Source organism: Echiichthys vipera, assembly GCF_963691815.1.
Source record: "Echiichthys vipera genome assembly, chromosome: 13".
NCBI lineage: Eukaryota > Metazoa > Chordata > Actinopteri > Perciformes > Trachinidae > Echiichthys > Echiichthys vipera.
The window spans coordinates 28,763,268-28,778,863 of record NC_139838.1 but is presented as its reverse complement, the minus strand read 5'-3'; the positions used below and the strand labels follow the sequence as shown (position 1 = coordinate 28,778,863).

Genomic DNA, 15,596 nt, shown 5'->3' with positions numbered 1-15,596 from the left:
GATGTTTGAGTCGGACTGTTGCAATTTCATTTAATGCATTTAAGTAGATTTAAAGATAATTTTCCCACTTTTTTATTATATATAAACACTTTTCAGAGGAAATATTGAACTTTTTATCGGCTTCATTTCTCTGACAGCTTTATTTACTTTAAAAATTAAGATTTTTGCATAAAAAACATAGAAAAAGTTTATTAAATGTGATGTTTTTCCGTTCCTTTTATTAATGTTAATGTAAAACTTCTTGTCACTTCTCACCTTTTCACAAACAAACAACAGATATAATAAATATATTAAAAATATAATAAATATATTAAAGATATAACGGAGTGCTTTCATGTAAAAGCAGGATTTTACAGGATTATTTTCTCCAATAAGAAGAATTAAAATGAAATAAAAAGCTCAAAAGTACAAAAACCTGAGAAATGACAGTGATAATAATATGATCTTTTATAATAATATGATTATTTATTTCTATAAGCCTGTGAATGTTCTCATTATTTATTTCTATGTTTATTCGTGCATTTATTTATGTATTCATTCTTTTCAGCCTTTATTTATTTTTTTATTTCTACATTAATTTATTTATGCATTTATTTATGTATTCAGTTATTACAGAATGTATGTTTTAATTTATTTATGAATTTATTCACGCATTGATTTATTATTCCTGGATTAACTTATTTAATTCTACATTTATTTATGCATTTATTTATTTATTTCTACATTAATTTAGTAATGAAATTATTTCTGCATTAATGTCTTTATTCCTGTATTTATTTATACACTCATTTATTTATTTATTTATTGAGACTTAAGTCACGTTCAGTTGTCCATGACCGTGCAGCATTTTACAACATTATTTATTCATAAACTTGAATCAAAAGCTGTTAAATTATTATATTATTATATTATTATTATATTTCTCAGATGTAGTGAAGTAGAAGTAAAATTAGAAAAATTAAAAAAACTCCATAAAGCACAAATACGTGAGAAATGAAGTATTAAAGCCTTCTGCAGTGATTATAAAATAATAATAATAAGATCTATTTTCCATCTGAGCTGCCTGACAAACCTGCTGGAATGTAATCTGCCTAGCAACCGGCTCCGAGGCACCTGATTGGATGATGCGTTTATTTTTCTCCTTTTTTATCTGAAGTTTAAAGTTTTAAACCAAAGTCAAACAACAAACTGTTTTATTTTTACACAAGAATGAACCTTTGAGAACAATGTTTGAGTTTTGTTTAGTTTGTAATTTTTATATTTTTATATTTTATATTTGTTTTCTTTAACTTCCGGTTGTTCCCAAACGATGCGTTCAAGGACCAGTTGAGTTTGGTGTCGGTTATTATTCAGTACGATGATTATGGAGAACTAAACACGACTTAAGTCTCAGAAATAATGCATGAATAAATACAGGAATATATTAATAAACACACAAATAAATAAATAAATAAATGCATAAATAAACGTATAAATAAATACAGGAATATATTAATAAATACATAATTTAATAAATAAATAAATGCATAAATAAACGTATAAATAAATACAGGAATACATAAAAAAATACATAATTTAATAAATAAATAAATGCATAAATAAACGTATAAATAATACAATATTCCTTTATTTATTTATTAATTTAGTCATTTATTTCAGCATTTATTTATTCATTAATTAATTAATTTAGCTCTGCATTATTTCTTTATTCCTGTATTTCTGTGTCCATGTGTAAATGAGATAGTAGTTTCCATTTAATCCATATAATCCATGAATAAACGTATAAATAAATACAGGAATGCATTAATTAATATAAAATTGAATAATACATGGATAATAAATGAGTTAGGAGTTCCCATTTATTCTTTTATTTATTGATTCATTCATTAAATTGCATTAATATGTTCATTCCTGTATTTATTTATTTATTAATCTATTTATTCATTCATTTATTTAGCTCTGCATTGATTCATGTATTCCTGTATTTGTTCATGCATTTATTTTTGCATTTATTTTAACATTTATTTCTTTATTAATTTATTTATTTATGTATTTTTGTGTCCATATGTGAGTTCCCATTTATTCTCGCATTTATTTATTCATTAATTCATTTAGTTTTGCATGTATTTATTCATGTATTAATTTCAGAATTTATCTCTTTTATTTATTCATAAATGTATGTATTATTTTATTAACATATTTATTCCTGTTTGTAAACATTTAGTTATTTATTTATTAATTCTTACGTCATGTTCAGTCCTCCATAACGTCACAGTAAGACGCGTCTGTAATTTCCGAGCCTCCCTGAACGCACCGTGAAAGCAGCAGTTAGAGAAGCAGGAAGTGGCGGCGGACACACACACGGAGGAACGTCCCGGGACGGAGACTCGGTCTAACCGGCGACAGAACCGGGAGTTAACCCCGAGAAGAGCGTGAGTTCAGCGGGGAAGATGTTTTTAATCTCCGTGCTCGTTCTTCTGGGGACGCGACTGACGGTGGACTGCGGTGAGTTCGGAGTTACACACTCGGTGATGTTCGGTAATGTTCGGTGATGTTCGGTGATGTTCGGTAACGCTCGTGAAAGCGAAAGTAAAACAGGTGTGACGTCTTTAAAAATAGGTTCTTTATTTAACTTTAACTTCTTAAAATGGATCCTGACAAGTTTACGTTCTGGGGTAAAGTGCACTTTAAATACCGAACTATCAAAACAGACAAGAAGAAATCACTTTTATTATTATTATTATTATTATTAATATTAATTTAGACTGTGTTTATAACAAAATGGCGTCAGTGTGAAACATTTAGGACATTTTATGTTTCAAAAAAAGCTAAAATAAAACTTTATTAGCATTAAAAAGCAATGATTATCTTTATTATTCATTATTAATATTAATAACTTTTCTGTTATTGTTATTATTATTTTAGACTGTGTTTATAACAAAATGGCGTCAGTGTGGAACATTTAGGACATTTCATGTTTTAAATAAAGCTAAAATAAAACTTTATTAGCATTAAGAAGTTACGACTATCTTTATTATTCATTATTAATATTAACTTCTTAAAATTGATTTTGAGATGTTTATTTTATTTATTTGGTCATGTGCCCAGTGACGCCAGAAAAAAAAAGCAAAAATAAATAACTTTACTTCATTATTGTTGTAATTATTATTATTTTTATTACTATATTATTCATACATTTATTTATTTTTTAAATTCATATATTTATTTCTGCATTTATTTATTAATTCATTTATTTATTTATTAATTTATTTATTTATACTTTCATTATTTATAACTTTATTAGCATTAAAAAGTCACAAATATCTTCATTACTCATTATTGATATTATTAACTTTTAACAAATTGATTTTGAGGTTTTAATTTGTATATTTTGGTAATGTGCACTTCTTATACAAAGAAGTGACGTCAGATAAAAACAAGCAAAAATAAATAACTTTCTTCATTATTGTTGTAATTATTATTATTATTGTTATTGCTATATTTTTCATCCATTCATTTCTGCAATTATTTATTTATTAATTAATTTATTTATTAATTAATTTATTCATTAATTCATTTATTTATTTCTGCATTTATTTATTAATTATTTTATTTATTTATTCATTTATTAATTAATTATTTTATTCATTTATTCATTAATTCATTTATTCATTAATTCATTTATTTATTTATGCATTTATTTATTAATTATTTTATTTATTAATTCATTTATTTCTGCATTAATTTATTTATTCCTGTATTTATTTATTTATTTATTGAGACTTTAGTAATTCTTATTCCTCCGTTACCCTGCAGCAGAAGTTAATAAAGATTTAATTAATAAGAATAATGAGGTCTAATTTACATTTATCTTGCATACATTACATATTTACACATATTTACACATATTTACACATATTTACACATATTTACACATATTTACACATATTTACACATATTTACATATTTACACATATTTACATATTTACACACATTTACACATATTTACACATATTTACATATTAACTTATATTAATATCACCGTGACTCTCAGAGAGGCATTCCCTCACGTACATCTACACGGCGCTGTCCAAACCCGTGGGGCTGGAGGGCATCCACGAGTTCACAGCCATGGGTCTGCTGGACGGCAAGATGATCGACTACTTCGACAGCGAGACCCAGAAGAAGGTTCCCAAGCAGGACTGGATGAGGGAGCGTCTGCCTCCAGATTACTGGGAGAAGGGCACGCGCTCCCGCGAGAGCAAGCAGCGCTGGTTCAAGGTCAACATCAACATCCTGAAGGAGCGGCTGAGACAGAACGACTCGGGTAAGAAACACCGTTACACCAACCTCTGAGGATTCTCAGCCCTACTTTCACCGGTTAGACTTTCCCGTCTGTGTAAGGGCGCACTCCCACTGTGCCTCCGTACCGTGCCCAAACACCTTTAACGGCTAAAGTCTGGTTCCTTTGACCAGTGTGTGTGCAACCGTACCACGTCTAGGAGCAGCACGCTTGCCGTCCACGGCCCGTTTGGGAGAGGTGGGCTTTTGTAAAGCACGTTTGCACGTGCACGAGCACGAGCGTGCGCACGTGTACGAGCACGAGGCCTACGGCGGTTCTGAGGTCATTTCCTGTGCGCCTGTTGGGACGTAGAAAAAAGAAGGAGGGACCATGCACGGACATTTCAAACAATGGCGGTGAAAGGTTCACGTTGGTGTGATGCGGAGGTGCAGTGTTTACTGCAGATTTGGTCGATGAAAAGATTCAAAAACAGTCGACAAGACGCACAAAAACTCCGAGGTCTACGGAAAGATCTGGAAACAAAGCCACGCATCGCCATGACGTCATCAATGCGTGTGACGTGTTATGGCGTGATGACGTATAGGCAGCAAGAAGCATTCTCCGAGGCCCAGGTAGTGTGAGTACAAACGGGCCTGGAGGGGGGGACAAGGACCCTAAAGCACGGGGCACGGGACGGAGGAACAGTGGGAGGGCGCCCTTAATCTATTCAAACCCGCCTCATCATCTTGTCTGGTACGTGTTTGTTCATGTCCTCGTTGTCACGAACGCCCCTCTGGTTTCAGACGTCCACGTTCTGCAGTGGAGGCACGGCTGTGAAGCCTTAACGCAGCCTGACGGGAGCATCAAGTTCGACCGCGGCATGGACATGTACAGCTACGACGGAGACGACTTCCTGTCCTTCGACGACTCCAACTCGGTCTGGGTTGCCCCGGTGGATGCGGCGGTCGCCACCAAGAGAAAGTGGGACGGCGTGCAGGTCCTGAAAGAGTACACCAAAGGCTACCTGGAGAAGGAGTGCATGGATTGGCTGACCAAGTTCATGGATTACGGGAAGAAGCAGCTGGAAAGAGCCAGTACGTAACACAGGAAATCATTTTCGTCCCAAACGTCCCATTCGGTCGCATCTGCGGACAGAAAACTGTTTGGAAAACGACCTTTAATGCTGAATGTAGTTGTTTTTTTCTGTGTCACGATGTGATCTCGCGTCACGGTTTCTCTCCCCAGGTCCTCCGGAGGTGTACCTGTACACCAGGAACGCCAGGAACGAGGCGAACGTGGTTTTGATGTGCCTGGCGACGGGTTTCTACCCTAAAGACATTGTCCTGCGGATCAAAAGGAACGACCGCGTCCTCACTCCGGAGGACGGCGTGGTGACACTGGGCCCCCGACCGAACGAGGACGACACGTTCCAGAGAAGAGACCACGTGGAGATTTTGAGGACGGACGCGTCCAAGTACACGTACACCTGCGAAGTGAGACATGATGCATCGGGGCTGGACGTAAAGAAGGTTTGGGGTAAGACGCTGTTTCTTATCGTGTCTTTTTACAGGAAGTTGACCGTAGAAGCTCCAAGAAGGATCATTCAATTGAACGTAACAAGTTGAAGTGATGTTTGAATTGACGTAATAACTAAAACTGACGTGCTCGTTCTCTGGGCTGTAGATCATAAACTCCCTGCTGACTCCAGAGGAGCCACAGTTGGAGGGCCGGTGGCCGGGGGCCTGCTCGCGGTCGTGCTCGTGGTCGTGGGGATCGCTGTGTTGCTGTTTGTCTTGTATAAAAAAGGTCGACTTGGTAGGTGTAATAAATTACTATTGTCCTCTTTGAACGACGGGAGACCAGGGGGGGGGGGGGTGTATGGTTGCTCCAAGTTGTGTTTCGTAAAAGAAAACACACGGAACATTAAAATAAAGTGTACGCTCAGGACCCCGCCTCACGCCCGATGTCAGCTGTGATCGGCTCCAGCCCCCCGCGACCCCGACAGGGACAAGAGGCTGAAGATGAATGAATGAATGAACTATACCAAAATATATCCCGTCCTTGATATGAAATGAGAGTGGGGTTGCAAAGGGGCTGTCTCAAACTTCCCTTCCCCGGGCCACATTAACCAGCTCTAACTGGGGGATCCTGAGGCGTTCCCAGGCCAGTGTGGAGATCTAATCTCTCCACCTGGTCCTGGGTCTTCCCCGAGGCCTCCTCCCAGCTGGACGTGCCTGGAACACCTCCCTAGGGAGGCGCCCAGGGTTCATCCTTACCAGATGATCCTGAACCACCTCAACTGGCTCCTTTCAACACAAAGGAGCAGCGGCTCTACTCCGAGTTCCTCACGGATGCTGAACTTCTCCCCCTCTCTCTAAGGGAGACTCCAGACCCCCTCCTGAGGAAACACATTTCACACGCCTGGACCTGGTTCTTTGGGTCCTGACCTGGACCTGGTTCTTTGGGTCCTGACCCAGCTTTCATGACCACAGGTGAGGGTAGGAACCAGGACTGAGCGGTAGATCCAGAGCTTTGTCTTCCTCAGCTCTCTGTTCGTCACAACGGTGCGGTAGAGCGACTGCAGCTCCGCCCCCGCTGCTCCGATTCTCCGGCCAAACTCACGCTCCATCGTCCCCTCACTCGTGAACAAGATCCCGAGGTCCTTGAACTCCTTGTGAGTTTATTTCCAAGAAATGCGAGGAGGGCTTTCTGCAAAACGCTCGAACAATCGGCCCCGACGGTCCGGTTCTGTAGTGTTTAAACACAGAACGGCCGACGTGACGTTTACAGCAACACATCAGAACACACGTCCTCACACAGAGTCATAATTACACGTTTCCATCACATACGGTCGTACTGTTATTGATGTTCCGGTATTTTCGTTATCAGGAGCAAAGGTCTGACATGATTTAATGACGGACTTTACGAGGCGTTCAAGGGTCACCGTAAACGTCAGTGCTGTCAATCGTTAATCCACTGAACTGACAGTTATGAGTTCAGTGTCACACGTTTGGACTCACAGTTTTCTTATTATTATTATCTAAAATGACAAACAGGTCATGTGTAAATATGTCTACAGCACGTTTCCCCCCCTGGCTCCGTCACGAGCGTCTCATGTTCTTTCTGAGAACGTTTACGATGCATCTTCTTGTGCATTTGCCCCGATCACCTCAACGTTATTTTCACCTCTGAATATCAAACCAGCCAAACTGCCCACGCTGTCGTCCTCATCCATGTTTAATTACACGGTGTGTGTTAACGCTGTCTTTTTTTACAGGATGTTGCAAAGATGGAGACGGGTCGAGCAAAGGTAACGACTTCATTTCTCTAAATGTCTGAATGTCTGAAGTTTACAGGAATGAAAGCAAACGGCAGGGAGTTTTTCTGTAGCCGGTCGACGTGAACAGGAAGACATAAACGTCCCGGACAAACGGGAGGAATCCCAGTCAAAAGTTACCTCAGGGCGCACTCACACTGTGCCTCCGCACCGCGCCAAAACAGGTTTTACGGCTAAAGTCTGGTTCCTTTGACCAGTGTGAGTGCAACTGGCACGGTTGCCGTCCACGGCCCGTTTGGGAGAGGTGGGCTTTAGTAAAGCACGTTTGCACATGTACGAGCACGAGGCCTTCGGCGGTTCTGAGGTAATTTCCTGTGCGCCTGTTGGGACGTAGAATTCAGCATTCTCCGAGGCCCAGGTAGTGTGAGTACAAACGGGCCTGGAGGGGGGGACAAGGACCCTAAAGCACGGGGCACGGGACGGAGGAAAAGTGGGAGGGCGCCCTTAAAGACCTACCTACTGGCCCCTGTACCAGCTCCTCTCATAGTAAAGTCCATTCAAGTGGAAGGAGCCCATTGGTGCTTTGTTGTGTGTGTAGGGACTCTTCTCATGCTGCTGCAGAGGTTTGCTGTTATTTTCAGCAGCATTAGTGGTTAAAAAAGACCTTTGAATGCCTTCACCGTGCTGCCCCGAGCTAATCACTGTTAACCACGTCCGGCTGTTAGCGACTCTCCTGGATTTCTACCTTAATAGTTCTTAATAGTTCTACCTTCAGTCCAGGATAACGATGACCTGGACGAATGAGAACATTCACAGGCTTACCTTAATAGTTGTTACATAAAAAAACTGTCTCCACGGCTTATTTGATGGTTAAAGTGCAGAAAAAGACCCTTGGATGATTTCCAAGGAAGTTTCCTAGTTTCAAATGAAATTATATATATTTATGTTTATGAATCACTGTTTGGATCGTTCTGTCGTGAGTGCGTCTCAGTTTCCCTCTGCGGTCGCTGATCAGGGAGCCGGTCGATGCACCGGTCAAACAGGTCTGACGACGATCCTCTGATGAGGCCTGAAGCTCAGCGAACAGGAATCTGTGAAGTGTTTCACCGCCGTACAACTGAAAACATGTTCTGTGTCTTTCCAGGATCACGTCCGTCTCTCAACAGCGTCACCGTCAACGCCACGGGTGAGTGTGTCTTTGTCTCGGACCCGACGCTGCCTGGAGATCAAACGTGTTTATAACAGAATCATTTAGTGTTGATCTGTGGAGGGAGTTCTGTTCATGTTCAGTGGCACCAGTTATTAATGATGCAGAGTTATTCAGACAGACGTCACTGACGATGAGGAAATATTATTATAAAAGTAAAATAGTTTGTTCTGTGTTTTAACTTTGTCTTTTGTCCTGTTGTGACCCCGAGTAAGTTCTTTATTTCTCCTCTAATAGATTAAATTAAAGCAGAAGTACAATAAATAAATACATTTTCTCTTCTGTGTGTGTGTGTGTGTGTGTGTGTGTGTGTGTGTGTGTGTGTGTGTGTGTGTGTGTGTGTGTGTGTGTGTGTGTGTGTGTGTGTGTGTGTGTGTGTGTGTGTGTGTGTGTGTGTGTGTGTGTGTGTGTGTAGTCAACACCAGCAACACAGCCGCCGAGACAGAAGCTCTCAGGAAGGGTGAGGGTGAGTGATTTCTTCTAGCAGGAGTTGTTTGTGTGACGCTCATGCTGCGTTCACTTGTAATCTGAAATGTGGAACCTCCAACTTCTGAGTCAAGCTTTTAGTCAGGGCAGAAGTGTGACCGTGCATTCACAGTAAAAGCGATGGGGGCGATGAAACCGCCACACTGCCGTTCAAAATCAGTGTTAATAACACGCGATGGGGAAATTCAATTTTCACTCTATTATTATTTTCATGTTACACACACAGGCCCGAAATACACACACATGCACAGACAGGACCTATATACATGCAGTTAATGGAGAGAAGTTAGAGCAAGGGGGCTGCCAGTGACCAGCGCCTTGAGCAGTTGGGGGTTCGGTGCCTTGCTCAACAGCACCTCGGCAGTGCCCAGGAGCCGAACTGGCACCTCTCCAGCCACCAGTCCACGCTCCATACATGGTCCACAAAGGGACTCTACCAGTGTCCCTCCGGTTCCCAGCTGAGTCACCTATGGACTGAGCTGCTGCCGCCAAGAAGAAGAAGAAGAAGAAGAAGAAGAAGAAGAAGAAGAAGAAGAAGAAGAAGAAGAAGAAGAAGAAGAAGAAGAAGAAGAAGAGGAGCGTGCAGCACCTGTACAGCTACGGAGATTAAATCACGTTGACACAACAACTCTTTAAAGAGCCACACGCTTCCTCTGAGAGCTCATTTCTGTTCTGTTAGAAGCATCAGATCCCTGTTAGCATTAGCATTAGCATCACTTCCCTTTAGCACAACAGCAGAGTAGGCTGAGCCGGGGGTTAGCTTCAGTTAGCTAGCCCCATCGGCTGCTACATGTGATTGAAGCGTTGATCAGAAATGTGAGAAATGGACTTTGGAGGGAGGCCGAGCTGTTCATGTTTGAACTTTAAGACTGTTTCTGCTGTGCATGTGAACACTCTGAGTGAAGACGATAATAAAAACAAATGATCAACATGTTTCTCCACACGGCGACAGATAACTTTATTCATCCCCGAGGGGAAATGAGGTCATCGTAGCAGAAGTACAAAATATAAACTACAATAAGAACAGTATCCCAATTTAAAACACTATATACAACATACCAAGTGGATTTAAGGTGCAAGATGAAGAGAGAAAGGTGCATTTTTAAAGATAGTGGTAGGATTTCAGTAATAAGTCACTTAGGGCGCACTCCCACTGTGCCTCCGTCCCGTGCCCTGTGCTTTACTAAAGCCCACCTCTCCCAAACGGGCCGTGGACGCCAAACGTGCCGCTCCTAGACGCGGTACGGTTGCACTCACACTGGTCAAAGGAACCAGACTTTAGCCGTGACACCTGTTTTGTCACGGTACGGAGGCACAGTGGGAGTGCGCCCTTAAATGATGTGTGTGTGTTCCCTGAGCGTTGCTGTGAAGCGTTGGAACACACAGATGTAAATCATTTCCTTCTTTCTCCGCAGGCTCAGATGAAACTCTCCACGACGGAGACTCTGGCGTCGACAGTAAGTGACCGTTTCCACCGACTGAGAGCTGCTCCAACATTTTAACATCTACTGTTCATGTGAAACATCTCTCGTCTCCACAGCTGACAGCAACAAGACCCCATCCCCCGAGACCTGCAGCCTCCTGGAGAATCCAGAAGTCGCTGCCACCCACAGTTCGGAGTTCTATCCGTTATATCAGAGCCACAGGAACAGTCTGGTTTCCCTGAAGGACCGCAACAATGGCGTCTTCGTTGAGCCCGGTGAGCCCCGGGGTGTTTCACGGAGAACTTAGATGGCGCTTACAACAATCACAACGCTGATTGGCTGTTGCGGCACAGCTTCACGCGATGAGGCGATGCATGCGATAAGGCGTATAATAACTCGCAAACATGTTTTCTGTATCTTTAAAACATCCAACAGAATCATTCAGTGTTGATCTGTGGAGGGAGTTCTGTTCATGTTCAGTGGCACCACTTATTAATAATGCAGCGTTATTCAGACAGACGTCACTGACGATGAGGAAATATTGCCGGGCTTTAACTTTTATTATTAAACCATTATTATAAAGGTCAAAGAGTTTGTTCTGTGTTTTAACTTTGTCTTTCATCAACAGCTCGACCACTTCCTGCTCCTGTTGTGACCCCGAGTAAGTTCTTTATTTCTCCTCTGATAGATTCAATTAAAGCAGAAAGAAGTACAATAAATAAATCTGTTTTTTATCTGTGTGTGTGCGTGCGTGTCTGTGTGTGTGTGTGTGTGTGTGTGTGTGTGTGTGTGTGTGTGTGTGTGTGTGTGTGTAGTAGTCAACACCAGCAACACAGCCGCCAAGACAGAAGCTCTCAGGAAGGGTGAGTGATTTCTTCTAGCAGGAGTTATTTTTTGTTTGACGTTCATGCTGCGTTCACTTGTAATCTGAAATCTGGAACCTCCAACTTCAGAGTCAGGCTTTTAGTCAGGACAGGAGTGTGACCCTTAAATGATGTGTGTGTGTTCCCTGAGCGTTGCTGTGAAGCGTTGGGACACACAGATGTAAATCATTTCCTTCTTTCTCTGCAGGCTCAGATGAAACTCTCCACGTCGGAGACTCTGGCGTCGACAGTAAGTGACCGTTTCCACCGACTGAGAGCTGCTCCAACATTTTAACATCTACTGTTGATGTGAAACATCTCTCGTCTCCACAGCTGACAGCAACAAAACCCCATCCCCCGAGAACTGCAGCCTCCTGGAGGATCCAGACGTCTGAAGTGTCCACAACAACAAGTAACTTCACTAAAAGGGGAATTTAAATATTAAAAATGATATAAAACATGTTTTAAAATCATCTCCACTGCCTCAGAAACGGCTTCAGGTCACATCCTGGACTTACGTCAGTTTGATGAAATTCAACGTGATGTCGCGTCGCGGCACTTTGAATCTCTGGAGACTAGAATAAAGTTGTAAAAGTTATGAAAGAGCCTCGATCAGGAGGACGAGGTTCAGTGAAAGAGATCAGAAATAATAAAGTGAGAAGCTCCTAAGAGAGAGAAAGTGTTTAGTCGTAAAGACCTTTTTAAAAATCGACATCCGTGAGAATTTAAAGGGTTTTAACGATGAGATTGAACAGAATTAGAGTTTAAACAGCTTGTTTTTGCGGTCTGAGGAAGATTTAAAGCAGAGCGCGTGTAAACGTAGACGTACGGAGAAGCTTAACACACTGGACGATGCAGCTCCGCCCCCGCTGCTCCGACTCTCCGGCCAAACTCACGCTCCATCGCCCCCTCACTCGTGAACAAGATGAATTACAAAGATCCAAAACTCCCACAACATTAGAACAACAGGAAGAAGTTAAAAACGCGTAAACCAGGAGAAAAGAGTGCGAACGTGTGGAGGAAAAAGGCTTCAGGTGCACTTTAAAGGAGCTGACGCTGAAATCGCGGCGAAAACACGCGTCCTGCTTCGATGTGCGGCAAAATGAATCATTTTCAGCGCAAAACACTTTTTAAAGAGTGCATCAAAGGAAGAAAAAGCTTTATTATTATTATTTTTATTAATATATTATGAATCAAAGTCACATGATTTGCGGTGTTTCTGTTCTGAGGGTGAAGATAATCAATAATCTGCACGTTTTAACAACAATTACGTGAGATTTTCTGTTTATTTGTCGTTGATTATGAAACTTTTTGGGTTTTTTAGAAGTTTTGAAAGACGTAAAAATATTAGTAAAACAGTAAAGTGTGAAAAAAACACTCATTTAAAACAAGTTCAGCATGTTTTCTGAGTGTTAACGGCTTTTATTAATGTAAAACTTTGTTATAAATGTGTTTTTTTATCTTATTGAGGGTTTATGATTAATAATAAGTTCAAAAATGAACTTTTCAGAGCTTCAAATGTGCAAATGTGACACAAACTCTGTCCTGATGCGATGAAATATGGAAATAATTTGAATAATTAAAGCTTTTTAAACGAGGTCACAGTGAAGATAATCAATAATCTGCACGTTTTAACAACAATTACATGAGATTTTCTGTTTATTTGTCGTAGATTATGAAACTTTTTGGGGTTTTAGAAGTTTAAAGACGTAAAACTGTGACTTTAAACCGGTGAATTGTTTCTTTGGTGGCGTTTTAACACAATTCTTCATGTTTCTGTGTTTTCTGGATTTAAATGTTTCACTCTTTGTGTTGATTATCACTTTGTTGTCATATAACTTTAGAAAAACACACTGATTTCTGCTGACTCTGCATCTTTATGAACTAAGAATCTCCTTTAATCCTGAAATAAACTCATTTCCTGTGTTTGTTTGTAATTAAAGGATTTATTTTCTCAAAGACGCCGTCGTGTTTAAATTATTCCACTTTAGTTAATGATGAATTATTACAGTTTAGGAGTTTTAGGTATTTTTTAATATTGAAGAAAATTTAAGAAAATAAAACCTTGTTTATTTTTTACCCAAAATATTATTATTTAATTAAACACCAAAGAATCTGGATCTGTTCTTGTAAAGTTTATTATTCCACGTTTTGGCTCCTAGAGAACACTTAAACACACTTTAGCTCATGTTGTGGTCCTGCATGACGCTTCCTGCTGCTGTTATAATCCATCACCTCAGCTGTGCTTGTTTCTACTGTTCTGCTGTATTAATAAGTCATATTCACATTAATATAGATATTATTATAGTTACTGTTACTTTTGTGGCTGCTTGCATCTCTGGAAGTGTGTCCGTCTGTCTCTCTCTCTCCTTCTCTCCCTCTCTCCGGTGCAGACAGATGTGCGTCCTCCACAGAGCTGGGTCTGTCTGACGTTCCTGTCTGTTATAGTGAAGGTTTTCAACGCCACCGTACTCTACGGGGGAATTGTTGGGTCTCTGTAAATCATAAATAAGTCATAGAGTGTGGTCTTTACCTACTCTGTAAAGTGTCCTGAGATCACTTTGGTTATGAATTGGCACTGTGAATAAAACTGAATTGAATTGAATGTTTTAGCTCCTAGAGGACACTTTAACACACGTTTATGCTCCTAGAGGACACTTTAGCACACGTTTATGCTCCTAGAGGACACTTTAACACACCTTTATGCTCCTAGAGGACACTTTAACACACGTTTATGCTCCTAGAGGACACTTTAACACACGTTTAGTCTCCTAGAGGACACTTTAACACACGTTTATGCTCCTAGAGGACACTTTAGCACATGTTTATGCTCCTAGAGGACACTTTAGCACACGTTTATGCTCCTAGAGGACACTTTAACACACCTTTATGCTCCTAGAGGACACTTTAACACACGTTTATGCTCCTAGAGGACACTTTAACACACGTTTAGTCTCCTAGAGGACACTTTAACACACGTTTATGCTCCTAGAGGACACTGTAGCACACGTTTATGCTCCTAGAGGACACTTTAACACACGTTTATGCTCCTAGAGGACACTTTAGCACACGTTTATGCTCCTAGAGGACACTTTAACACATGTTTTGGCTCCTAGAGGACACTTTAACACACGTTTATGCTCCTAGAGGACACTGTAGCACACGTTTATGCTCCTAGAGGACACTTTAACACACGTTTATGCTCCTAGAGGACACTTTAGCACACGTTTATGCTCCTAGAGGACACTTTAACACATGTTTTGACTCCTAGAGGACACTTTAACACACGTTTATGCTCCTAGAGGACACTTTAACACATGTTTTGGCTCCTAGAGGACACTTTAACACACGTTTTAGCTCCTAGAGGACACTTTAACACACGTTTATGCTCCTAAAAGCGCTTTAACACACGTTTGACTCCTAGAGGACACTTTAGCACAGGTTTAGGCTCCTAGAGGACACTTTAGCACAGGTTTAGGCTCCTAGAGGACACTTTAGCACACGCTTTAGCTCCTAGAGGACACTTTAACACGTTTATGCTCCTAGAGGACACTTTAGCACACGCTTTAGCTCCTAGAGGACACTTTAACACACGTTTATGCTCCTAGAGGACACTTTAACACGTTTATGCTCCTAGAGGACACTTTAACACGTTTATGCTCCTAGAGGACACTTTAGCAAACGCTTTAGCTCCTAGAGGACACTTTAACACACGCTTTAGCTCCTAGAGGACACTTTAACACACGTTTATGCTCCTAGAGGACACTTTAACACGTTTATGCTCCTAGAGGACACTTTAACACACGCTTTAGCTCCTAGAGGACACTTTAGCAAACGCTTTAGCTCCTAGAGGACACTTTAACACATGTTTAGGCTGTGACGGTAACACATCGGTTTGTAGATATTGTTTTATACCATATTGTGTAAAGTTTCTGGACTGTAATGCGTCTTTCGGTGCATCGTCCAGTTTTAGGCATTGTTCCTTATTTATATTGGTGTCGGCCATTTTGCGCCCAAGTGTTTTAATTTAATTTTTTACTTCCTTTTATTGCACAAT

The 15,596-nt window shown here is 40.5% G+C and overlaps 1 protein-coding gene across 4 annotated transcripts; it reads left to right on the top strand.

The window, feature by feature from the left end:
• Positions 1-2,333: 2,333 nt before the first annotated feature.
• Positions 2,334-13,498, top strand: LOC310955865 (H-2 class I histocompatibility antigen, Q10 alpha chain-like). 4 transcript variants are annotated; one of them, XM_083925939.1, is made up of 14 exons: positions 2,334-2,505; positions 4,055-4,327; positions 5,086-5,376; positions 5,528-5,818; positions 5,966-6,097; positions 7,560-7,592; positions 8,704-8,745; positions 9,182-9,226; positions 10,668-10,709; positions 10,793-10,951; positions 11,305-11,337; positions 11,492-11,539; positions 11,748-11,789; positions 11,873-13,498. In XM_083925939.1, the coding sequence occupies exons 1-14, from the start codon at positions 2,451-2,453 to the stop codon at positions 11,932-11,934; spliced, it is 1,548 nt and encodes a 515-aa protein (XP_083782065.1). In that variant the 5' UTR covers positions 2,334-2,450; the 3' UTR covers positions 11,935-13,498. The 4 variants fall into 4 exon arrangements, with proteins under 4 accessions (XP_083782065.1, XP_083782064.1, XP_083782066.1 ...); XM_083925938.1 differs by having other exon boundaries at positions 9,182-9,232; XM_083925940.1 differs by lacking the exons at positions 9,182-9,226; positions 10,668-10,709; positions 10,793-10,951.
• Positions 13,499-15,596: the final 2,098 nt, after the last annotated feature.